Source organism: Neolamprologus brichardi, chromosome 23, assembly GCF_056152115.1.
Source record: "Neolamprologus brichardi isolate AB-2024 chromosome 23, ASM5615211v1, whole genome shotgun sequence".
Lineage (NCBI taxonomy): Eukaryota > Metazoa > Chordata > Actinopteri > Cichliformes > Cichlidae > Neolamprologus > Neolamprologus brichardi.
This window is the reverse complement of record NC_142125.1, coordinates 23,483,579-23,509,282: the sequence shown is the minus strand read 5'-3', so window position 1 is coordinate 23,509,282 and position 25,704 is coordinate 23,483,579. Positions and strand designations below refer to the sequence as shown.

The following is a 25,704-nucleotide window of genomic DNA, read 5'->3' as shown; positions in this document are numbered from 1 at the left end:
ATAATCACGGAAGCTTTACAGCACAATATAAAAATAAGATGGAAAGGTAAACATGAAAATTACACTCCAACACAAACTCAACTTAACTTTATTTTAGTAAAGCCTTTCATCTATGACCTTGTACTTTACTTCAGTTAGATTATAAGCTTGTATTGACTAGTCTTAGACATTACATTATATATAATTGGCTAATGTTAGAAACAGACTTTACTAGCTAGCAAAGTAATTTAAAAAAAACTGCTTTTGTCAGTTTTGTCTAATGAAATTTTTCCTAATAATGTTTGACCATTAGGGGAAAACTCAGGTCAGCATCAGCAGGGCAGTTAATTCATGGATGCATTGTTTGATTTTTGGAGTTCAAGTCGGCTTCTGAGCTGTCTTTTGGCAAGTGTTGCTAATGCTAGCGTACCTACAAATTGCAATCTCACATCTCATAGGGTAGGATAGGATTCGTAGTGGTTTCCAGATTAATTTATAAGTCGGAGCTTTTGTTTAGGATGCCTCGTCTGCTTCTTGGATTTCCAACTCAGAAAGTTAGAGCAGCCCACTAACCTCGAATTAACAATCCAAGATGGCAGCACTGAATATAACCTGTGAAATGTTTAATCTGTACTGCCACTGTTGTGTATTTGTGACTTGCTAAATAAGCTATGTATATGTCCGTAGCTTGCTTGCTAACATTATAACTTTTCAAATAACTTTGCTAGCAAAGACTATTTTTTTGTGACAAAATAGTCCATTCAGATGCTTTATACAAATACAAATCTATATAAACTGTTAAGAGGCACAACACAGTGAGAAGAGTGCAGTGTAACAGTGCATGTATAACTGGCTCACCAGGACCTGTGTCGCCAGCATATGGCCTCCAAAGGTGCCTTTGGACGCCTTGAAGCTGCCGCCCTGGGTGCTGTGGGAGGAGCAAGTGGAGGAAGTGGAGGAGGAGGTGGAGGAAGTGTTGCGGGAGGTGCAGTGGGAGGCGGAGGTACAGATTCGAGAGTGAGCAGCGTTTCGTCCCAGTTCAGCGACGGCGCCCAGCCAAGCCCCAGCTCCCATAGCAGCACGCCCTCCTGGTGTGAGGAGCCAGCTCAGGCCAACATGGACATCTCTACTGGTCACATGATACTGGTTAGTACTCGATGACGCGTAAGTGCTACCTCTGAGGAAGACAAATTTAATAGGTAAAACCTTAGAAAGGGATCATTCAAAAGGTTCACAAGAAGATTTATGAAAAATTGAAAAATCAGATAAAGTCAAATTTACTTAAAGAGTATCTTTACTCTTTAAGTAACTCACTGCTCATTTTGATGTTAAAAACATTTATAAACAGTCGCCAAATACTCATAACAACAGGACTTGTGTGTAAATATTTTGCTGGCTCTTCATTTTTTTGCCGCCACTTGTCTCAGTTGTAGGATCACCAGGTAGCTACAGGATGAAGGATACTCTACGTTATTCTCTATTTTACTCTAAAATGGAAATTGATTTACAAAATTAACATTGTGTTATATTAAAGAAAACTTAAAATAGCAGTTGAGCCCATAAACTCATTAGACAAGTGTTGACTGAGGTCATTTATAACGTGAAAAGGCTGATTTTCAAATAGATTTCTATACAGTCAGACTTCTTCAAGCGCCCCCTGCTGGCCATTAGAAAGAATGCAGGTTTAAGGCTTTTATATACAGTGTATATACTGGCATTGGTAAGATTTTTCCCAGAGTTAAAATGCACATGAGTTTGGGCACATCCAAAGTGTTAGATGCTTACTCTAAAACTGGGATAAATTTAGTTTTAATTTGCTTTATTATTTTTAAAATCCTCAACTTTGGGTCAATTTGTTAAAAGGTCTAGACAACACATACATGGTTCTTCATATAATGGAAAGATAGGACTGAATGTCCTATACTCCTAAAGGCTTACATGGAGGACCACTTAAGGAACAAGGACAGGCTGCTGAAGGAATGGGAGGCTCTGTGTTCCTACCAGGCCGAACCCAGCGCTGTCTCCGTGGCTCAGAGCGACACCAACGTGAAGAAGAATCGCTGCCCTGACTCGGTGCCCTGTGAGTTCCTCAGCAACTTCACTCCCATCAGCATTAAGTATCCTGTAAAAGTTGCTCTGTTAAAACACGGGGCAAAAAAACTGTCTGAAAAACCCTGAGAGTTTGAGGCTGCTTAATATTGAATTATATGAAGATTTTAAGTGTATCTGTGTTCTCCAAAAAGTTGATTCTGTTCATCTAGACTTAGCGTTTTGTAGGAGAAACGTTTTGTCACTCATCAAAGTGACTTCTTCAGTCTCAGCTGACTGCAGGTTTCCCCTATCATATAAACAGTACATTTGCATAATGACTGAAACCAGCCCACTGAAGGAACAATGGGCTGGGAGGTCAGTTCCTTAATCTTAATTATGAAAATTCTCATGACCATTGATCAACAACCACTGACCAAAACCCACTGATCAAAGACCACTAATCAATGGCCATGAGTGCCATTCACAGAGAGTTGGGGAATGGCTGCAATCACAGCATTGTAAGATGAACCCTTAGGCCCCCTCCTCGATTCAGAGATGGTCTTTCCCTTTTCACATAAATGGCCTCCTTGACTCCGCGCTCAAACAGCGTTCCTCCCTGTCCAGGATGTGTACATCCTCATCCTTGAAAGAGTGTCCACTGGCCTGTAGGTGTAAATAGACTGCAGAGTCCTGGCCTGACGAGTTAGCTTTTCTGTGTTGTGCCATCCGCTTCGCCAGAGGTTGTTTGGTTTCCCCGATGTATAAATCCTGGCAATCCTCCTGGCACTTAACAGCGTACACTATGTTACTCTGTTTGTGTCGGGGAACCCGATCCTTGGGGTGGACCAGTTTTTGGTGCAGCGTGTTTTGGGGTTTAAAAGCCACAGAGTTTAGAAAAAATGCGTCTCAACTGCTCCGATACTCCTGACACATACGGGATCACTACAGGTTGATCACTTGGGCAGCGGTTGTCCTTCTCTCCTGGATCAGCTGGAGCTTTCTTTAGGTGTCTTTCCAGCTTTAACAAAAGTCCAGCTGGGATAACCACATTTACTCAGGGCCTTCTTGATGTGCCGTTCTTCTGCCTCCCTGGCTGCTGTGTCTGTGGGGATGGTGTTCGCTTTGTGCTGTAGCGTCCTGATGACGCCCAGTTTGTGCTCCAGTGGATGATGAGAGTCAGACCTTAAATACTGATCCGTATGCGTAGGTTTACGGTACACATCAGCTTTTAGATGTCCCCCATTACTGATGGAAATCTCACAGTCTAAGAAGGTTAACTTTTCATATCCTCCCTGGTGAATTTGATGTGTCGGTCCACCGAGTTAATGTGATCCATGAATTGTGGTAGGTCCTGAGATTTGATTTTCACCCAGGTGTCATCCACATATCTGAACCAATGACTTGGTGGTGTTCCAGGGTAGGATAGCAAAGCCCTCTTTTCCACTTTGTCCATGTACAAATTGGCCACGATGGGTGAAACTGGAGAGCCCATGCACACCCATGTTTCTGCCTGTAGAACTAACCCTTGTATGTGAAATAGGTGGAATTTAGACACAGTTCCAAAAGCAAACACACTTGGTCGATGCTGAGAGTGGTCCTGTTGATGAGGTTGGTGTCATCTTGTAATCTCTTACGGACTACCTCCAACATTTCCATGACAGGCTGCACCAAAAATGGGTCCACCCCAAGGATCAGGTCCCCCGACACAAACAGTAACATAGTGTCTGTGAAGGTTCTCAGTCATCCAGGTCATCGTAGTCAAAGGAGCTTGCAAAGAAAAGCGTCTGGACTTTTTTAAGTTACTTGAAGACGTTTCACCTCTCATCCGAGAAGCTTCTTCAGTTCTAAGGTCAAATGGTGGAGAGTCCCAGATATAAACCTAGTGGGAGTATCCCCCCACAGAGGGACAAAAGGACCTCCTGATGATCCTCTAATCGCCTGAGCCAAGGTGTGAAACTGGGTGTGGGTCCCAATCAGCCAGAGTTTCGGGGGAGCTCATTGTGAAACCTGGCCCCACCTTATCATGCGAATTCCTGAGTTCAGGATGTGAGTGGGCGTTAAGGCATCTGGGGAGGGAACTCAAAACTGGATTATAGATGGCAGAGAGTTGGTGTCGTAAACCACCGCCTCTGTTCAAAGATGGCCGCTCACAGTGGACATAGATGCTTCTTTCACTCCTCTTTCAAACCATCTGTCCTCTTTGTCCAAAATGTGAACATTGGCATCCTCGAAAGAGTGTCCTTTATCCTTAAGATGCAGATGGACAGCTGAGTCTTGTCCTGTGGAGGTGGCTCTTCTGTGTTGTGCCATGCGCTTGTGAAGTGGCTGTTTGGTCTCTCCAATGTAGAGGTCTGGGCATTCCTCGCACTGTACAGCATACACCACATTGTTAAGTCTGTGTTTTGGAGTTTTGTCTTTCAGGTGAACCAGTTTTTGTCTGAGTGTGTTGCTGGGTCTGAAATGCACCAGGATGTCATGCTTGGAGAAAACTCTCCTGAGTTTTTCTGATACACCAGCTACATAGGGGATGACAATGTTGTTGCATCTGTCCTTCTTATCCTTCCTCGCTGGTGTCTGGTCTTCTTTTCTGTACACAGAAAAGAAGATCAGACTTCTCATCCGAGAAGAAGCTCCTCGGATGAGAGGTGAAACGTCTTCAAGTAACTTAAAGAAGTCCAGACGCTTTTCTTTGCAAGAGTAACATAGTGTACGCTGTTAAGTGCCACGAGGATTGCCAGGATTTATACATCGGGGAAACCAAACAACCTCTAGCGAAGCGGATGGCACAACACAGAAGAGCTACCTCGTCAGGCCAGGACTCTGCAGTCTATTTACACCTACAGGCCAGTGGACACTGTTTCAAGGATGAGGATGTACACATCTTGGACAGGGAGGAACGCTGGTTTGAGCGCGGAGTCAAGGAGGCCATTTATGTGAAAAGGGAAAGACCATCTCTGAATCGAGGAGGGGGCCTAAGGGTACATTTTTTGCCATCTTACAATGCTGTGATTGCAGCCATTCCCCAACTCTCTGTGAATGGTACTCATGGCCATTGATCAGTGGTCTTTGATCAGTGGGTTTTGGTCAGTGGTTGTTGATCAATGGTCATGAGAATTTTCATAATTAAGATTAAGGAACTGCCCTCCCAGCCCATTGTTCCTTCAGTGGGCTGGTTTCAGTCATTATGCAAATGTACTGTTTATATGATTGGGGAAACCTGCAGTCAGCTGAGACTGAAGAAGTCACTTGGATGAGTGACGAAACGTTTCTCCCACAAAACGCTACGTCCAGATGAACAGAATCAACTTTTTGGAGATTTACTTTCCTGGATGATTGAGAATGGATCAAGATGTATCTGTCTTGATTTCTGGTTTCTCATTCTAGGCTTGAATTAATAATGGTTTTACATATTTTTTTTTAGCTTAGAGTGTTTACTTATTTACTTAAACTAAAACTTCAAGGGAACAGGATAGCAAAGAGAAAGTCAGGAAAATCTATAAAAATTAGACAGGCATACTTGGAGACTAGGTATACAGAGCTGTAGCAAAGGAAAAGGCTTATAGCGAGTCATATGTGACTCTGGACACTAAGTAAAAAGAAGAAGAGTTTCAAGGATGTGGAGCAGGTTAGAGTGATTAAGAATAGAAAGAGAAATGTGCTAACGAATGCATAGAACACATTGAAAAGATGAAAGAAGTATTTTGAGGAGCTTATGAATGAAGAATATGAGGGAGCGGGGTAACTTTTTACAGGGAAGTTTTAGTATAATTGCCCATCAAAAAGGAAAATGCAGTTCAAGAAATTGAGTACTCAAAGTGAAACAGTTAGAACATGCACAAAACTTCAATAAAATGTTGACAAATCTTAATTTTACCAGTTTATTCTGGCTATTGCAACCTGTCTGACCTCTGAAGTCACACACAAATTTAAGATAAATAAGTTTTGAATACTTATTTCTGTGACTGTTGTCCTTTAGATGACCACGCAAGGGTGAAGCTGAAGGCAGAGATCAACCCTTCGCGGTCAGACTACATCAATGCCAGCACTATAGTAAGTCTGACCCTCCACTTTCACCTAAGCAAATCAAAATGTTGTCCTGTTAGAGAAAAATTAAGGCCTTCTGGCCAGCTTTGGTCTTGCAGACTATTATGGAATTGTCCGAATATCATTTGTAGATCAATGACTCTCCCAATGGTCTGGTCCTGGTCAATGAAACGAAAACAACAAAATAAGTCTCCCAGGAAAATGCAGTCCATCCTGTAGATGTGTCTGTCCACACTCTTGAGACCCCCCCGTTCATTTCTGTCCTCTTCTGCAGATCGAGCACGATCCCCGTATGCCGGCCTACATTGCCACCCAGGGCCCTCTGTCTCACACCATCTCTGACTTCTGGCAGGTCAGTTTAGCTGCTGATCAGAACAGTGTGCAGACATATGTGAATAATTTGTATCAGATCGGTTTTAAATGTGTATGTTAATCAGCAACTGTGTACTTTGTGTTAGATGGTGTGGGAGAATGGATGCACTGTGATCGTGATGATGACAGCTCTGGTGGAGGATGGAGAGAAACAGTGTGACCGCTACTGGCCTGATGAAGGCTCGTCCCTCTACCATATCTATGAGGTGATGAGTGCGTGAGAGGGTGTGAGTCCGTGTGCGTGTGCAGCAGCAGCAGGGGTGATTTTATTCTTATTGTGTGTTTGTCCAGGTGAACCTGGTGTCGGAGCACATCTGGTGTAACGACTTCCTGGTTCGAAGTTTCTACCTAAAGAACGTGCAGACGCAAGAGACCCGGACACTCACTCAGTTTCACTTCCTCAGCTGGCCAGCTCAGGGCATCCCTACCTCCACACGCCCCCTGCTGGACTTCCGCAGGTACTGGAGTTAAATGCCAAACGGAGAGAGTTAAATCCCATTCAAACAAGGTTTTTCTCTGTATGGGAGGTTGATTGACTTTCTTATTTATGGTCTTGTGAAGAAGAAAGCTTTGAAAGGACACTGTGTAGTTCTGTGAGAAACTAGTACACCCTGACTGCTTCCAACAACATAAGTAGCAGCGAGGTGTCACTAATCAGATGCCCATGATTAACTGATCATTAGTGAGTGTAAGCACCTCTATAAAATCAGAAATTTTGGCAGTTTATCTGTAGCATTTAGTTGTGTGTTAACATAATGCAACAGTGTTCCCAGGTGTGGACGTCCCAATAAATTCACCCCAAGGTCAATGTTGTGCAATGCTCAGAGAAACTGCAAAAAACCCAAGAACTACACCTTAGGATCTGCAGGCCTCAATTAGCATGCTAAAGTTCATGACACTACAATTAGAAAATGACTAAACAAGTATAGCTTGTTTGGAAAGATTGCCTAGAGAAAGCCTCTTTTATTTGAAAAGAACATGGCAGCGCAGTTTAGGTTTGCAAAGGGGAATCTGAACAAAGCACAGCACTTCTGAAACAATGTCCTTTGGACAGATGAGACCAAAGTAGAGATGTTTGGCGATAACCAAAACCAGCACATCTGCACAAATACCACACAGTGGAGGAGGGGAGATGATTTGGACTTGTTTTGCAGCCACAGGAGCTGAGCAGCTTACAGTCATTGAGTCGACAATGAATTTCTGTCTATACCAAAGTATTCTAGAGTCAGATCTGACAGCTAAAGCTTGGCCCAAACTGGGTCATGCAACAGGATAATGATACCAACTCAGCAGCAAATCTATAACAGAATGGCTGAAAAAGAATTAAGGTGATGTGATGGTCCAAATCTCAACCTGACTGCAATGCTCTGATGGGACCTTAAGAGAGCTGTGCAGGAACCTCAATAAACCAAAGCAATGTTGTAAAGACAAGTGGGCCAGAATTCCTCCACAACAATGAGAATCCTGATAAAGTCATACAGAAAATAATTACTGCTGAAGGTGGTTCTACTAACTACTGAATCATGGGGTGTACTTAGATTTTAACAGGACTGCAGAGTCCTGTGAAAGCTTTCTTTTCATTCAACTGTAAATTAAAAGTGCTTTACATAACATAATTACACACTTTAAATAGCTTTTTATTGCCAGTGTCTGAAGAGATTAAAATAAACTTTAAAATTTGAGTTTCCTTGAGTCACACATTGCCTCTAACAGCCTGTGGATTGATTTCTATGTGAAGGACTCCAACAGTCCAAAGGATGTGTTCCTGACCAACACTAGCTGATAATAGCTTAACGAATGTGAACTAACTATAGGCTACCATCACTACATAGACTCAAAAACAAAGTCCACATAAGGGCCAAAAGCAGTGCTGCTGTAGAACCACTGAGAACATTAGCACGTACTTGATTAACTTATAACAAGGGCTCCACTAGCTATCATGTGTGGTTTGTCACCTAGGTGCCATGTTTTGTAAGAAGCAATTTGTCCATGATGGTACATGAAGTCAATTTCTAAATTATGGTTATTATTTGATTTCAAAACACCAAGAACTCAAGGCTTCATAACAGTAATCCACTAACCACTAGCTGATGTCATGTTGGTCAAAGTGCTAGTTGGCTAGCTTGCCAAATGACTTCACCAGCTTATCCATGATGATGACTTCTATATAATGTAAAACAGCGAGAGCTCACACAAGCAGCACATCAAGCATGCATATCAAGTAATACTTGATGTGCATGCTTTGGAGGAGTCTAGAAAATAAGAAAAGATGACAAAATTGTCCTTCAAAAGAAGCACCCAGCTATCCCCCCTCTGACCCAGAAGGAACAAAATCATGCAAACTAACAATAAGGTACCTTAAAGACGTTACCTGATAAATAAACACTATAGATTCCCCCATCTCAGTCTTTCAGCCATCCGCCTCACTCCCTCCTCTCCTCCCACCCTGTGCGATGGAGGTCAGCGGGCCCCTGGTTTAATTTTGAACACATCTGTCTGTGTCATTCTTGTGGTTTGCAGCTAGTAGTCTGGGTCCAGTTGCATAGTCACAAAAATGATCATTGACTGATGTGGCTGCAGCAGGAGGTTCATCGCAGAAAACCCCCTTCTTATCTCTGTCTCTCTCTATCCATCTTCAACATTTATCTATTTCTTTCTTAACCTTCCTATTAATTTAATGGTTAATTTGTGGTTAGGTCAGAGTTCTAAATTATCATCCAATGCTAAGTAACATAATTAGCAAGAAGCAAAATAATGAAATACAAAAAAAAAAAAAAAACTCCCAAAATTGATGCACAAACCTCCTGGAAATCCTTTGCCAAACAGCGAACTCGATTATTTGTGAGATATTTGAATTAAAATAAGTATGGCCCATGAACCAGCTCATTCAAAACACCTGTGCCGCTAACTCCAGTATTCAGATAATAATGTGGTCCTGTATTCTCCAAATCCTGTTATGTTTATTACTGCTCTCAAGCAAAATTTATAATTTTTACCTTATAAAGTGCAGAGCCTAATAATACAATCATAACCACCTGCACCCCATGTACCAAAGGCCATTTGCTACATCCTATTAACCTTTCCTTCCCCACTTCCCTATATGATCTCTCTCCTCAGGAAGGTGAATAAGTGCTACAGAGGACGATCCTGCCCCATCATCGTGCACTGCAGGTACTACACAAATGCCAAGATATGTAAAAATTTGCTAAAATCTGCCCCTGAATACCACAAACGGTGTGACATATGTATACACTTGATCAACTTTCATGGAACTTCTGTAGTATAAACAATTAGTTTTAGTACTTTTTAAAGAGTTTATTATCATCTGTAGTTAGTCTTTAATTAAGTAGACAGTAGTCAGTAAGCTAGAATGGTGTTAGTTTGATGTTTTGTTTGATGTTATCTGAGTAAATTGCAGAAATTCTCATATTTATTTTGTGGTGTCTAATATTTACCTTTGTTCTTCTTTGCTTACAGTGATGGTACAGGACGGACCGGGACTTACATACTGATTGATATGGTTCTGAATCGCATGGCTAAAGGTAAACACTTACATTTATGACTGCACGTGGGTTTTTGTTCCATGAGAATTTAGTGTGTAACACGTCCAGGCAGTTATTTTAAAGCCCTGATCTATACAAATGGAGAGCGAGCTGTTAATGTCAATGACCACTACAACATAAAAACTGCATTTGCAGAATTACCAATCAAATGTGATAAAATGGCTGCAAAGGTTTGGTGATCTAGTCTAAAAAAATTTCCTATGGCTCTCTGCATAGTCATTGTCTGTAAGCAGTAAATCTTTTTCGTTGATGTTACAAGATTCTCCCATAGATTTTCTAAAGCTACAGTCATGAAGTGCTAGAGACTGGTTGCTGGAATAAAACACTCCTTGCATTTGCTTTGCAGGGATCACTAGTAGACTGTAGCAGTCCCCTGTAGTTTGTTAGTCTTTCTTACAAAAGAATAAGTGAGACACAAACTGGAAACACGTTTGCGTTTAAAGTAGTCGTGCCTTATCTCTGGAATTAAAACGTGTGAAAAGGCAAAACTTTCACTTTGCCCCCCGGCAGTCTGCTTATAATTAAATCAGCCTCAAAGAGGGTTGTGTTGCAGAGTGATTTCACCTGGCAACTGCCTCCAACAACCACTCTCCAGCTAGAAAGGGAATATACATTTTCCCCTACCAACCAGTGGTTTTCAGGGAGTCATAAATTGATCTTTAGGCCTGTGCAACTGGGGCCTAACTGAGGTAAGTGACCCAAAGAAAGATGGTTCCTTTGTTATCTCCTTGAGAAGAGTATACACTGACCATCCTTTTTGAAAGAAAAGGAAATTAAGCCGTTCCACGGGTGTAGACAAACGAATGCAAACCAAATTAGCGCAAAACTTAAACTCCCCTTGATCATTTTTAATACAGTTCATAATCTCTAATTGGAGAACTCTGTCTTTTACTGGGTTGTCCACATTTATAGTCTAAGAACTCTTGGGCTCCCCTATCTGGAACACTTATATAGAAGCCATCTATGTCCACTGTGAATGACCATCTTTGAACAGAGGGCGGGGCTTTACGACACCAACTGTCTGCTATCTAAAATTCAGTTTTGAGATCCCTTCCCAGACGCCTTAACGCCCACTCACATTTGACCTCAATACATCACATCACATGATAGGGTTGGGCTAGGTTTTACTATGGGTTCACCCGAAACCTTGGCTGATTGGGACCCACACCCATTTTCACACCTTGGCTCATGTGATTAGGTAGAGGATCAATAGGGGATCCATGACCTTATAGCAGACACTCCTATAGGGCTTAAAATCTGGGACTGTCCACCAATTGCGCTTAGAACTAAAGATGTTTCTCAGATGAGAGGCTTTAAGTTTTCTTTTCCAGACACTTTTCTTTCCAAGCTCCTTAGACTACGATGACCTGGAAGACTGAGAGCCTTCACAGATGAACACTTATGATATTATTATCTAGAATTCTTGGGGAATTCTAGAACTGCTGGGTTGTAGTATCTAAGATTTTCTTTTTGTAGTCCATCTTCAGGACATTGTAGTTTAAAGCCATCAGATCACTGTCAACAGCATCTGTAGTAATATAATTCTAGAGTATGTAAAGTCTGTCTGCCCTTTTCCTCAGTCCTTACAAAAAACAATCTTGTAATAAAAGTTTAATCAGTCTATCTCTTTTTGCAGGCGTGAAAGAGATAGACATCGCTGCTACACTGGAGCATGTCCGAGATCAGAGGCCTGGGATGGTCCGCACCAAGGTGACAGTTTCTCTTCTCTCTTTTCATTTACTTGCGGTTCATTTTTTGTTTTTCTGAAGAATAATAAGAAAGAAAGAAAAAATCTGTCTTAAACTATTTTTAAAAAGAAGCTGAATTTGGTGACTACATTATTTTAACTGGTTTTAGACTGGTTTATGGCATAGCTTTGACTTTGTTTAGTTTTTAGCTGGTTTTAGACTGCTTCACAACTTTAAACTAGATTTAGGTTTCTGGTTATTTTAAACTGGTTTCTAGTTTTAATTGGTTTCCATTTTATTCTGGTTTCCAACATCAATTGAAACTAGTGTTGGAAGGAGTTTTAATATTTTAACTTGGTTTTTATAAAGCTAAATCATATGTGGCAAGGTAATATCAGTTAGTGACATCAAATCATTTTGATCATTCTAATTGAACAATTAGGTCCAAATATGTCTTTGTTTTTTCTCTGATTGGTGGACTATTTTTAACCACACACTTCATTCAAATATGGGCAGTTATTGTTGCAAAAACTTTTGATGGGATGTTTTGCTACTAGTCTTTGTGTTTAGCAACATGTCTTTCAGTCTTACATTAAATGCATATAAGAGTACAACACTTTTGCAGACAGACTTGAGCATTTCTTAGCTTCCAGTATTTTCTACTTTATGATAAGTTCCTTTAACTTCGGGGAGTACCAATGGAAAATTGGCCTTTTCTCTTTTCCAGGACCAGTTTGAGTTTGCACTGACTGCAGTCGCTGAGGAGGTGAATGCCATCCTCAAAGCTCTGCCCCAGTGAAACCAGTATCGAGCAGGGCTGCCTCCAGTCTGATGAACGGACCCCAATGACTTGACCCACGCGCTTAACTTGTATCCTACCTTTCTTTTTCTGTCTACTGACAAACAACAGCATTAATAAGAGTCACAGAGACTGAAGATTTTAGCAAGGAGTTAATCTGAACCTTCAGGAGAAAGAAGTAATGAAAAATAAACCTGGATCATGTGGCTATTGAAAGTGGTTTTCAGTTTTAAATCTGATCATCTACCTGTTGAAATCCAATCTGAAAGTGTTGTAGCTGTTGAAATGAATTGACTTTTGCCTCAAGGAATAAGCTAAATTTAAAATACATATTTATGTCTACATGTATTTGAAAGCATCTGAATGCTCTAAAAGTGTTGTAATGCAGTGTGAAGACTGACATTTAATTTCCTCTCCTCACACAACTAACATCCTTTGTGCCATTTGGATTGTTTTGTGTCTCTAAATATTGTTTGTTGCCTCACGCAAGATAAAATAAAATCTTAAAAAAAAGAAAGAAAAGAAACTATTCTATGAGAAAAAAATAAAAGCTATTTTGTATCTGTAAGACCTTAAATAAATCTTTTCGTGTGTAAGTGCTGCAAATACTTCATGCGAGTTCTGACTTTGTCTGAGGCTTTGCTACAGCCAGTTCTTTATCGTGGTTTTGTAGAACTGCATCCATGCATACCACTTAGCTATACTTGCACCATTTTAATCCTTTAAATTTAGATCTCTTCACGTTTTTGAATAGCTTTTTATTAGGGGTGGGGTTTTATAATCGATTTATCGATTAAAATCGATTCATTAAAATCCTGAATCGATTTTTTAAATATAAATTTATTTTGCCCGAAATGCCAGAATCTCAGGTGAAAGATCACAAAATTTCAATAACCACCAAACAGTCAAGACAGTAAATGAGAGCAGGTACACGGATTCTGCACAAAGAAGTAAACACACAGCACGGACCCGCGGATCAGAACCAGTGAGATGTCGCCTTTCTCAGCTGACGGCACGGACACGGTCGGGGCTGAAAGCCGACAGCTCGCTGATTCTGATCTGTCGGCGGGTCACGCTTTGTGTTTACGCCCTTTTTGCGCTGATCATAAACCTGTTAGTTTTATCTCTCCAAACAATATTGACCGAACCAGCAGCAAAAGAAGATCCAAACTACGCTTCACATAAACATGGTCATGAATTCACTCTGACTTTTGCTGTTTGGCTTCCACCACACTTCATGCACAGCTCTCTCTCTACTTCAAGAACAGTTTCCCGTCTAAAAATGTTTTCTGCATTATTCGCTTGCTGGTTACGCACAAGTCTACCGTTGTTTACGGCGCAGTCGGCCGCTGTTTCTTTCTTTTCATTTTACATACTTCCGAAACGAAAACCTTATTTCTGCCGTTCAATACTGAACAAATGTAAACTTTTTAAAATTATGCAAAATGCAAAACGGTTAGCCGTGTCTCTAATAAAACCGCTGTAATGTCAGAGGTAATGTTCATGTGTTGACTAATGGTTTTCTTTTATTTTTGATGTACTGCAGAATATTTTTATAAAATCCCAGGCCAGGAAAATCACCTTCATGTTTTTTGGTTTTATCTTCAGCTATTTTGACACAAAGGCATCTGCTGTGATGCTCACACCTTTGATAAAGTCTGGAAAGTGTCAGCTTCCTTTTTATAGATACAAAAATATGTAATTGTACTGATCTGAATTATAATATTTCCTACTGTCAAAATTTCCCAGATTCAAATCTAATGGAATCGATTCGGGACCTTGTGAATCGGAAATTGATTCTAGAAATCAGTGACTATAACCAGCCCTACTTTTTATACTCTTCAATTTAATTAGCTGGAGCTACAAATGTTTAGATTAATTTTTCTGCAAGTTTTCTTCCAGCTAACCAGGTCTGAGTCACTCATTTCCAAGCATTTACTTTGATTACATTTAACAAAAAGAAAAAAAAAAATAATTCACACAAAACTTAAACTCTAATTCTCTGAACTTCATGTTTCATAGAATGTACACATTACAACTTGAGAGATTGCATTCATTCCGACCCAAAGTAAACACAGACAAAGTATAACTTTATTATTATCGTGGTTTTATTTGGAATAAATGCATTGCTGGCTGGAATGTGCAGAACTTAAGATACAAGACCAATATTGCTTTGTAAACACCAAGCTACAGCAATCAGCAGATTGACCTTCCAGCAGCTTAGTACTCCTCGCCTTCGTCCTCCTCTCCAACACTGTCGGTTCCCACCTCCTCGTAATCCTTCTCCAGGGCAGCCATGTCCTCTCTGGCCTCTGAGAACTCTCCTTCCTCCATTCCCTCTCCCACATACCAGTGGACGAAGGCCCTCTTGGCATACATCAGATCGAACTTGTGGTCGAGTCGAGCCCAGGCCTCTGCGATGGCGGTGGTGTTGCTCAGCATGCATACGGCTCTCTGCACCTTGGCCAGGTCTCCTCCAGGAACCACAGTGGGGGGCTGGTAGTTGATGCCCACCTTGAAGCCTGTAGGACACCAGTCCACAAACTGAATGGTGCGTTTTGTCTTGATGGTGGCAATGGCTGAATTGACATCTTTGGGCACCACGTCACCACGGTACAGAAGGCAGCAGGCCATGTACTTCCCATGGCGAGGGTCACACTTCACCATCTGATTGGCTGGCTCGAAGCAGGCATTGGTGATATCAGCTACAGAGAGCTGCTCGTGATAGGCTTTCTCTGCTGAGATAACAGGGGCATAGGTGGCCAGAGGGAAGTGGATGCGAGGGTAGGGCACCAGGTTGGTCTGGAACTCCGTCAGGTCCACGTTCAAGGCTCCATCGAAGCGAAGGGAGGCGGTGATGGAGGAGACAATCTGACCAATCAGCCTGTTGAGGTTAGTGTAGGTAGGACGCTCGATGTCCAAGTTCCTGCGGCAGATGTCATAGATGGCTTCGTTGTCCACCATGAAGGCACAGTCAGAGTGCTCCAGGGTGGTGTGGGTGGTCAGGATGGAGTTGTAGGGCTCCACCACGGCAGTGGACACTTGAGGAGCTGGGTAAACTGCAAACTCCAACTTTGACTTCTTGCCGTAGTCAACAGAGAGACGCTCCATGAGCAGAGAGGTGAAACCAGAGCCGGTTCCTCCTCCAAATGAGTGGAAGATGAGGAAACCCTGCAGCCCTGTGCACTGGTCAGCCTGGAAAATAAAGTTAAGAAACGTTAACCCTCAAGTCTTATTAAAAGCACCAGCTTTAACTTGTTCCAAAGATTTGTGCTCACCAGTTTGCGAGTCCTGTCAAGAACCAGGTCAATGATCTCTTTACCCACTGTGTAGTGACCTCGGGCGTAGTTGTTGGCTGCGTCTTCCTTTCCAGTGATGAGCTGCTCAGGGTGGAAAAGCTGGCGGTAGGTTCCTGTACGGACTTCATCTGAGGAACAAACAAATAGACCTTTAGTGGTGGCTCCACTTCATCCTGAAACACTGGGCGCCTTTCTTATATTTGTGTCCAAAGCTGCAAAAATTTATGCTATGAGTAAAATCAGAATGAAGCTATATTTAAGCCTATTTTAGACTATTTACTGAGGGGTTATGAAATGGCTTCCTACAAGAAACTTAAAGTAACTCGACCACATTTATTTAATTTGAAAAATTTGAGAGTCAACACTTATCTCCCAACTCAAAATGGATAGCAACCCTAGGGCTGCTAAATTAATAGAATTTTAATCACGATTACGATCTGGGCTTTTAATGATCATTAAAAATGACTGAGCCGATTATTAGCCCCTCCCTCGTGCTTTACTCTCGCGCTGCTCCGTGTGGCAAATCGAGCGCACCTCTGCATTTTGAACACGTGTCACAACAATTAAGAGCAGCGGTCCCCAAACTGTTTTATGCCCGACAATATTTTCATGGACCGGCCTTTAAGGTGTCGCGGATAAATACAACAAAATAAAACTAGTACCGGTACCGAAAAAAAGAAAATTTATTCATAACACACGTGAAAAGACCCAGGAAAACCGAGTAAACGATAAAAACGATAACAAAATAACTCTGAAAACCGATAAAAACCCTGAAAACTATACATTTCACACCTGAGCCTCAACTCTCGCAGCCCGGTACCAAACGACTCACGGACCGGTACCGGTCTGAGGCCCGGGGGTTGGGGACCGCTGATTAAGAGGACCCGAAGGAAGCTCAGAAAGCTAAGCAGAAGTTATTTGGAGAGGAGAGTGACTGCTGTTGGTTGAAAAGAGGTAAAAAAAAAACTTCAGTGGTGTGGAAACATTATGGGTTCGCGGAGTCAGACGTGGATCAAGTAGACATACTGTGTAAACTTTGCTATGGTGTCGTAGCTGCACCACAGAGCAACACTAAACACAACAAAGTTCACTAAACAGAGGTTTACATTTTTCATTTATTTTTTATATTGCAAACATTTGCACTGTTATCAGTATTTGCACACTATTTTATATTATTTTTTGACAATCTTTAAAGTCATTATTCAATACATTGTTATTGTTAAATAAATATTGTCAAATAATCGAGATCTCAATTTCAGTGAAAATAATCGTGATTATCATTTTTTCCATAATCGAGCAGCCCTAGGCAACCCAACTTAAAAATTATAAAGTCTGACTTTTGCAGTTGCCTCCAAGTGCCTTTGGACCAATTCCTATGTGAAGGCCAAATCCAAAGCATGTGGCTCTTAGTTTTGCTTTCAAGTGCCTCACTTGTGCTGCTAGCACCAACAGTGAGCAGCTAACTAGTTATTCTGTTCTATTCTATTAGAAAAGCCTTTTATTGTCATGGTACATGTACAACAAAATTATGGGTGCTCCACACCAACTGTGCAGGAGTTCAAAAAATGGCAATGACATCACAAATAAATAGCAAATGGAAGATTGGTAGCATTAGTCAGAAGAAAGCCAGATTTTTGTAGTAAAACCTGTCTGACCAAATATGAATTTGACAGTTAGGGGAAACTTCGACAAACATCAAGAGGCTGTTCCACTGATTGAGTGATACGAAGTCTGAGAACATGACAAAAATGTTCCTAATGATGCCAACAAAAGTAAAGTGGCTAATGTAATCCAGAGCTCAGAGCCAGCAGTGTTGGTATCAGCAGGGAAAGGATCAAAGCAGATTGAAGAAAATGGCACAGAAAGGGGATCGATGTCTTGTTATCCGGTGAAGTTGCAAATATACTGGAGAATGATGTGTACCTGACTGACTTTTTGCTCACCTGGAGTCGTTTGTGGGGAACTTAAACATTAATTTAAACTTTCTCATACACAACTGGTTTTAAAATAAGGGACCAAGCTGCACATTTAGAAATATTTACCAATGACTGTCGGCTCCAAGTCCACAAAGATTGCTCTGGGAACATGTTTGCCAGCGCCAGTCTCACTGAAGAAGGTGTTGAAGGAGTCGTCGCCTCCTCCGATAGTTTTGTCACTGGGCATTTGACCGTCCGGCTGGATGCCATGCTCCAGGCAGTACAGCTCCCAGCATGCATTGCCCATTTGGGCTCCGGCCTGGCCGACGTGCATTGAAATACACTCACGCTGTGGAAGAGCAGAGGAAAAGATCAGTTAGCCTAGCTCTTGCTTTGCATTTACAATGTTTATCTCAGAACTGCATTTTAAGGCAGTCTATAAATGATCAAATATTTAAGACTGTCATGTATGTTTGAATAAGTAATCTTGTTACTAAAACTGGTTATTTGCATTTGGGTGAGTGCATAAAAAAACCTGGTTAATAGGACACCTTATCACAGTTTTAAAATTTTGATCTTGTTTAGCAAATACACAGCAGATCATAAACAGGAAAGTATACTATTACTCTAGTTACAGTCCAGATTATTTTATTTTTGAGGAAGGTCAAAGCTTTTTAAGGTAGTAATAAACTTGCATGTTCTCATGAACAACAGGGCTTTGTAAATATTTGCACCATTTCCAAACACTGAAAGATTTTAATCCAACAGAAAGTCTAAAAAGGTGAGCCGACAGTTTTATTTTCCTACATTTGGAAATGAGCTGTTGGAATCCAGATTAAAGTGGATTCCTGGTTATGTCCATTTCCGCCCTTCGTGTGGTTGTTTCTCAAAGTCTTTTAATCTGCAATAAAGCTCCTTTGGGATGTGATGGAATGGAAGATTCACATCATAGACCCACACCCAACAGACCTACATTGACAGTGTTATGCTCATGTCTATACAGACCAAAAGCTGAGGAATCTTAATCTCTGCCAGGAGGAATCAAGACCCCCCAGAAGCAAAAAGGGAGTTGAATGCGATACTAACAACGGTGTAACTAATTGTACTAATCAATTTGACTGAACTTTTTAAAGTTTCTGTAAGTGTCTAGATCTGATTTAAAAAACTAGCCTCCATTCATCTTATTGAAGGTGAAGGTTCTTTATTAAAGCAAGTAACAAAGGCGTTGAGAATATTACCCTCTATATAGTGAGTAAACTCGTGGGTTAAAGTACAATCAAAAAAAAAAAATTCTGAAATGAAAAACAAAGGGGTGTAGGTGGCCAGAGATAAGTGTCTGAATGCTTAATGACATTAAACATTAACATTTATTTATAAAAATGTTTAATTCAGAATACTTTTAGTAACTTCATTTGTAAGATTTTTGGAAACAAGACACATTCAATTTTAGAGTGTGAAAGGAAACAAGATTAACTTCAGTGCAGTGTCAGGACATGCCGGAACATCCGAGCAGCAGTTTTACCCTCAGGTCGAGCTTTCCGCATGCCTGATGAGCTCCAACATGGCAGGGTGGCCCCTCCCAAAAAGAGCAGATCACTAAAAATCACCCTGCGGGCATTGGAGGTTTCAAAAAAAAAAATAAATAAAAAAAAAATCCATTCAGAGCGGAAGCAGCTCTGCTCCCTGCCCCCACTCTGTTCCCCACCTCTGTGTAACGTTCACGGACAGGGCGTTATCAAATGGCGCCAGTTAAAAAAAAACAACAAAAAAAACCACCCAGAAGTTTCAGTTTCAGCACGACCGGTTACAGAAAGACATGACACGTGTGCACACGACCTTTACAGGCCATTTCTATTTCTTTAAAACGTATTTTTATTACGAACTCGTGGGGTTTGATCTGCACTCTTTTTTGTCTCTTTAGCTTTAACTGCGCCAGCAGTTTGGCCTCCTCCCACGTCACATAATGTTAAGTGCGCACATAAACCATAATTTTTTTTTAAAATATATTCAAAATACTTTTACTTAGAGTTATATTTTAAGATTTAAATAAATTAGTCCATAGCGTTTGGCAGTTTTTTAATCATTTATTTATTTAACAAAAACCTTGCGTTTATTGTAACACCCGTCATTATGTGACTTTTAAAAAGAAAGCAAGCAACGTTATTAAAAAAACAAAAAAAAAAGACAAAGGTTTACTAAGCTTACCATTTTTGTGCTGTTTTCTCCTTCGACCCGACGTTGAAGAATCGGTTGCTGAAGGCAGGACTGAAGAGCGGAAGAGCAGCCGGTCTTATTTATACTTTTTGAGAGGGCGTGGCCAAACCGAAGGTTTGAATTTCCTGTTGGCGGGAACGAACGTTGGGTAGTGCTGCATTCAAATACGGTACGATTTTGTATGTCGTCTTGCAGCTCTTAAGCGTGTCTTCACATGTCGTGTTAAGACAGAAACAAAAAAACTAGTCTGGATAAAATGTGAATTAAAAGCCACCTACAATAATTGCACATCATGCTTTGAAATAAAGTTTTAAATATTAGTTGGGCTTGACTTTATTGTCATCTCCGCTACATACAGTACAGTATATAGAGAGACGAGACGAGGAAGCTTCAGTTACAGCAGTGGAAGTAAACAAACAATATATATAAGAAGAGTAAGAAAATAAATATACACTTTAGGACTCGGTTTAAAGGGATCAATAACAATTTATAATTTACAGTTTGATGATTTAAAATCTCACACACAAGCCGTCGAAAGGGGAGTGGGGCCTGCTGCTTCCAAATAGAGCACATTTCATTTATAATGTTGTAAATCCAAGCCCATTATGTATTGATGATTTGAATCCTGGGTTGTGTGAAATCTCAGAAATGCACCCTAGACAAAGTGAATCTGTGAACTAAGGTGTAGGTGTGTTAGATCATGTTGTGGTGATCCTTGGGTTGAGGGATGGGTGTTGGGTGGGATGAGTGCAAAATTAAAACCAATGGAAGATGGACAAGAAAAGTTCAAAGCCATCAGGTGCTCAGTTTAGAAAAAAAGAGAAAAGAAGAGGAGGAGAAACGAGCAAAAGATGCAGGTAAGCAGATGTGTCACTGGATAATGGCAGGTCATCCTGAAACAATCAGAATCAGAATACTTTATTAATCCCTAAGGAAATTATGTGGGTTACAGTTGGTCCAAGAAGAAATGGTAAAAATAGTAACAGTAACAGACTAAACTCCAAACAATACATTATGTTACAGATTTTAATATTAATTAGTCATTGTCAATTGTTGATTTGTCCTGTTCTCATTGTATGAGGAATTATGATGGCTGTTTGGTGACCATGTGCATACTATGTATACTCTCTCTCCCTTCATATGTGTGTGTGTACAACAGCTTTATGTTAATGTACAATCCTTAATATGCTTTGTCTGTGTGTGTGTGTGTGTGTGGGGGGGGGGGGGGGGGGGGGGCAGAGGGAGTGTTCGCCCAGGGCGCCAAACAGGCTAGGACCGCCACTGGTGTTATGAGACATTCTCTGGTATCTACTTTGAGCACTCAAAGTGCTTTTTTGCTATAAGCTTCACCCACAAACACATTCATACAAGTGTGTCTTATACCTAAACACTTTTAACTTTAAAAAATGTTTTTAAAAAGTGTTTACTTTTTTCCTTTGATTCTTACCCCCTTTTTCCCAATAAGCTTTGTCTTTTGCTAGGCTGCCATTTCAACTCAAGACGTGTTGTTCATGAATTACCTTGTAAAACAAAGGTTACACTGAAACACTCACTTAATATCTCCTCACCAAAATGAACACAACTTGGACGTGAAGTCTAAGTGGTTGTTTCTTCACATCCCGTTGTTAATTTTAGCGATTAAAACAAAAAAAAAGATTTATACTATTTTTAATTGCAGTCATTTAAGTGTTTTTAAACTTATTTCTGAGATATGTCATATAAAATGTAAAAAGCTCGCAAACATGTATTCTTTCATTCAGCTTCCCTTCCAAATAATGACAAAGAAAACCTCCTTAAGACAACATAATGACATATTTGTTCCAAAACATATGAATAAATAAACTGCAACAAGTGATTACCTCACATTTATTCTTTATGGATGAAGAGCAAACACTACAGGGAAAGCAGGTCTAATCCTGGGTCGTTGTTTTTTTGGTACGTAAGATTTAGATATTCAGGCTATTCAGGAAGGGCAAATAAAGCTTGAGTTGTGCAGCATGATTAGACAAAGACTTGTCAGTTTAATGTCTCAAGAAAAAGACACACGGTAAACATGATATCTTGTCACTGTAAACAAAGAATTGTAGAGTGGAAACTAGGGTCTAAGAATATTATACAGCAATGCAAATGTCAAGGTGCTTGCAAACTTTGAAAGGTTTATAGGTAGTAGTTTTAATTTCACAGAACTGAAGGAGCAACAAAAGGCTTTACTGTGCTACAAACAAAGCTTTTGTCAGATTATTGTCTAAAACCTACAGGAATGTGCAGCTCAATTTGTTTGAAAAAAACTTAGACTTGATCTCATTGATTAATTTAGCTTTAAAACTCCTCCCCCTCTTCCTCTCCTTCATCGCCGATGCTGTCAGTTCCCACCTCCTCGTAATCCTTCTCCAGGGCAGCCATGTCCTCTCTGGCCTCTGAGAACTCTCCTTCCTCCATTCCCTCTCCCACATACCAGTGGACGAAGGCCCTCTTGGCGTACATCAGATCGAACTTGTGGTCGAGTCGAGCCCAGGCCTCTGCGATGGCGGTGGTGTTGCTCAGCATGCACACGGCTCTCTGCACTTTGGCCAGGTCTCCTCCAGGAACCACAGTGGGGGGCTGGTAGTTGATGCCCACCTTGAAGCCTGTAGGACACCAGTCCACAAACTGAATGGTGCGTTTCGTCTTGATGGTGGCAATAGCGGCATTCACATCTTTGGGTACTACATCGCCGCGGTACAGAAGGCAGCAGGCCATGTACTTCCCATGGCGAGGGTCACACTTCACCATCTGGTTGGCTGGCTCGAAACAGGCATTGGTGATCTCAGCTACAGAGAGCTGCTCGTGATAGGCTTTCTCTGCTGAGATAACAGGGGCATAGGTGGCTAGAGGGAAGTGGATGCGAGGGTAGGGCACCAGGTTGGTCTGGAACTCCGTCAGGTCCACGTTCAAGGCTCCATCGAAGCGAAGGGAGGCGGTGATGGACGAGACAATCTGACCAATCAGCCTGTTGAGGTTAGTGTAGGTGGGACGCTCGATGTCCAAGTTCCTGCGGCAGATGTCATAGATGGCTTCGTTGTCCACCATGAAGGCACAGTCAGAGTGCTCCAGGGTGGTGTGGGTGGTCAGGATGGAGTTATAAGGCTCCACCACAGCTGTGGACACTTGAGGAGCTGGATAGATGGCAAATTCTAGCTTTGACTTCTTGCCGTAGTCAACAGAGAGACGCTCCATGAGCAGAGAGGTGAAACCTGAGCCAGTTCCTCCTCCAAAGGAGTGAAAGATGAGGAAACCCTGCAGCCCTGTGCACTGGTCAGCCTGGAGGTAAAAAATAAATCTTTTCATTGTTACTAGTTACACTGGAAATTTTAACTCATGACATTACAAGCGATAAACTCACCAGTTTACGAATTCTGTCAAGAACCAGGTCAATGATCTCCTTCCCGATGGTGTAGTGACCTCGGGCGTAGTTGTTGGCTGCATCTTCTTTTCCAGTGATGAGCTGCTCGGGGTGGAAGAGCTGGCGGTAGGTTCCTGTACGGACTTCATCTGTATTTGGAAGACATTGAGAGTGCACTCAAAGATTAGGAATAGTGGTTTGGTTTGACACTTAATCTATCACTCTCTAGTTATTCTTGCATTCTTACCAATGACAGTTGGTTCCAGGTCCACAAAGACAGCCCTGGGAACATGTTTTCCAGCTCCGGTTTCACTGAAGAAGGTGTTGAAGGAGTCATCTCCTCCTCCAATGGTCTTGTCACTGGGCATTTGACCATCCGGCTGGATGCCGTGCTCCAGGCAGTACAGCTCCCAGCATGCATTGCCTATCTGGGCACCGGCTTGGCCAACATGGACAGAGATACACTCACGCTGCAAGAACAAGTGGTTCAAATGTCAAACAAAGATCTGAAGTAAAAGCTACATTTTAATGTCTTTGTCACAGATTTTCTGTCCAGCTTTAATACACTAATCAGAGGAGATTATTCAACAGAAAACAACCCCAATGGCAGACAGAAATTCTGTTGTATTTTGTAGCATCAAAAAAGAACACAAAGGTCTGTACTACAATGGCAGGAAAAACATCTAATATGAACAGACAAAGGCATATGCACAGACTATATATCAGAGTTATTATAGATGTACAAATTTATCACTACTTACTGTTATTTATTTATTTATTCATCTTTTTTTGTTTTCAATTCACTTTATTTAGTTTTTAGAATGGCTTGCTCATTTCAGTTTAGTCTTTGTTGTTTTTAAATTTTTTGTTTCAGTGTTTTAGTTTTTTCACAAATTAACTGGGGCATTTATTGTAGTGGGGATTTAAGAAAGCGTATTAAAATAAACCACTCTCATACCATCATGAATACTGTCATGTAGACATGCCAGTTTCGGTGCTTGATATGTTGACACATTTGACCAAATTTGAAACTAAAGAAGAAAACTAAAGACATTTCCTATACATTTGGATTTAATTTTAGTTACTTGGTTAATAAAAAAATATCATTTGAATCAGTTTTGGTTTCAGAATAGTTTTTTTTTTTTTTTACTTATTTTTATTGGCTAAAAGGAAGAGGTGAATTCAATCAGACATTTAAGAAAGATCAGAAAAGAACAAAGAAAGGAATGGGAAACAAAGAAAACCACATCAGAATATAACCTTCAAAATAAAACAGGAAGTAAACTGAAGGGGGGGTCCGAACTTAGTAAGATGCAGAAAAATACAGGAGGCACTTGGAAAGAAAAAATACTCCAAGAAAGAGATAAACTAATAAATAAATAAATAAATAAATAAAAATCACAGTCCATTTTATACACCCAATGTCCCTGTGAGATGTTTTTTTTCTCAGAAATCATATGAGGCTGTTCAACAGAGGAACTTAAACAGAAAATGAAAGGTTTCTCACCATATTTTTGGAGCTTTAAGGAGTCCCTTGTTCACTTGAGAGGAGTGGCTGGGGATATTGTGTGTGAAATGCGAGTGCAGTAAGCTGCTTTATAGCCAAGCATCACCAAGCAACAGCCTGCAATGTTGTGGTAACTGGAGGAGCTGAAGAAGCAAACACCAGCTCCTTCAATAACAGATGAGGGTGCAAAACACAAAAAAGAATACCCACTGTACAAACAGAAGGCACTAAAGCTGTTGTTATACACACAAGTAACCAACAGTGAAATATTTGGCCCATAACTGTGTCACCTCACCTAATTTTTCATGTTAGATTTAAGGTAAATCTGCTGTTCTGTCTGTGCAGTCAGTACCTTGTGGTTCAGATCTGAATGAAAATTTTAAATATGATGGAAACATTTATCTGTGGATGGCTCTAACTCATAACTCTTTAATTAAAAAAAAAGTTTCTGTGTCAAGCATTACTTCTTTAATGAAATATTGCTCAAATTAGAAGTTTGGTCATGTTGAAGTGATACATTGGCAGCCTGGGTTTTCTAATCTTGCAGATGAATGATAACGGATACCTCCCCAGAGTGAATGAATAGGCTTTTGTTACAGCTCACCGTTGCATCACCACTTTAGTCAAGATTCATTTGCAATGCAAAGGCAGCATATTCCCCAAGGAAAACATTGCAACACGCTTTCCTCAAAGCCAGCTGACATTTGAGATCACCGTTTCTTTTCCAGCAGGTCTCAGTTCAGAACTTTCAGCTATGTACACAGGAGAAAGAAAAGGGGAGTATGGTGGTAGTATTGAGAAAACCGGATAAATGCAATACCTGAGGCTGGAGATTAACAAAGGATTATGTTTTCCTAAGGAATTTTCCTCAAAAGATTAATTTCTTAAAAACCACCAGGTCACCAGTGAC

The 25,704-nt window shown here is 40.9% G+C and overlaps 3 protein-coding genes across 6 annotated transcripts in view; 1 reads left to right on the top strand and 2 right to left on the bottom strand.

Moving 5' to 3' along the window:
* Positions 1-13,084, top strand: part of ptprnb (protein tyrosine phosphatase receptor type Nb) — a 45,325-nt gene extending 32,241 nt beyond the window's left edge. For 3 of the 4 annotated variants that reach the window (XM_087836071.1, XM_087836068.1, XM_087836069.1), the window contains 10 exons: positions 841-1,125; positions 1,912-2,059; positions 5,987-6,060; positions 6,329-6,406; positions 6,513-6,632; positions 6,718-6,884; positions 9,544-9,597; positions 9,904-9,968; positions 11,626-11,699; positions 12,405-13,084. In XM_087836071.1, the coding sequence (XP_087692197.1) occupies positions 841-1,125; positions 1,912-2,059; positions 5,987-6,060; positions 6,329-6,406; positions 6,513-6,632; positions 6,718-6,884; positions 9,544-9,597; positions 9,904-9,968; positions 11,626-11,699; positions 12,405-12,476 (1,137 nt within the window). In that variant the 3' untranslated portion in view covers positions 12,477-13,084. The remainder of the gene's footprint in view (positions 1-840; positions 1,126-1,911; positions 2,060-5,986; positions 6,061-6,328; positions 6,407-6,512; positions 6,633-6,717; positions 6,885-9,543; positions 9,598-9,903; positions 9,969-11,625; positions 11,700-12,404) is intronic. The other variant, XM_087836070.1, reaches the window with a different exon arrangement.
* A 1,478-nt stretch (positions 13,085-14,562) lies between these two features.
* On the bottom strand, positions 14,563-20,001 carry LOC148096155 (tubulin alpha chain-like). The gene is made up of 4 exons (XM_087836887.1): positions 19,897-20,001; positions 17,818-18,040; positions 15,755-15,903; positions 14,563-15,671 (listed from the first exon to the last, which is right to left on the bottom strand). Exons 1-4 carry the CDS (start codon positions 19,897-19,899, stop codon positions 14,697-14,699), a joined length of 1,350 nt encoding a protein of 449 aa, XP_087693013.1. The 5' UTR covers positions 19,900-20,001; the 3' UTR covers positions 14,563-14,696.
* A 1,762-nt stretch (positions 20,002-21,763) lies between these two features.
* On the bottom strand, positions 21,764-24,872 carry LOC102793273 (tubulin alpha-1A chain). Its single transcript, XM_006792876.3, has 4 exons — positions 24,795-24,872; positions 23,535-23,757; positions 23,288-23,436; positions 21,764-23,205 (listed from the first exon to the last, which is right to left on the bottom strand). Exons 1-4 carry the CDS (start codon positions 24,795-24,797, stop codon positions 22,225-22,227), a joined length of 1,356 nt encoding a protein of 451 aa, XP_006792939.1. The 5' UTR covers positions 24,798-24,872; the 3' UTR covers positions 21,764-22,224.
* Positions 24,873-25,704: the final 832 nt, after the last annotated feature.

What these genes read in the sequence shown, in the direction of transcription:
- LOC148096155 (XM_087836887.1), bottom strand. An exon ending in CTTGGAGCCGACAGTCATTG is followed by an intron (nt 15,904 to 17,817) that starts GTAAATATTTCT and finishes TTTGTTCCTCAG; the next exon opens with ATGAAGTCCGTACAGGAACC. An exon ending in TTGACAGGACTCGCAAACTG is followed by an intron (nt 15,672 to 15,754) that starts GTGAGCACAAAT and finishes TTTATTTTCCAG; the next exon opens with GCTGACCAGTGCACAGGGCT.
- LOC102793273 (XM_006792876.3), bottom strand. An exon ending in CCTGGAACCAACTGTCATTG is followed by an intron (nt 23,437 to 23,534) that starts GTAAGAATGCAA and finishes TTCCAAATACAG; the next exon opens with ATGAAGTCCGTACAGGAACC. An exon ending in TTGACAGAATTCGTAAACTG is followed by an intron (nt 23,206 to 23,287) that starts GTGAGTTTATCG and finishes TTTTACCTCCAG; the next exon opens with GCTGACCAGTGCACAGGGCT.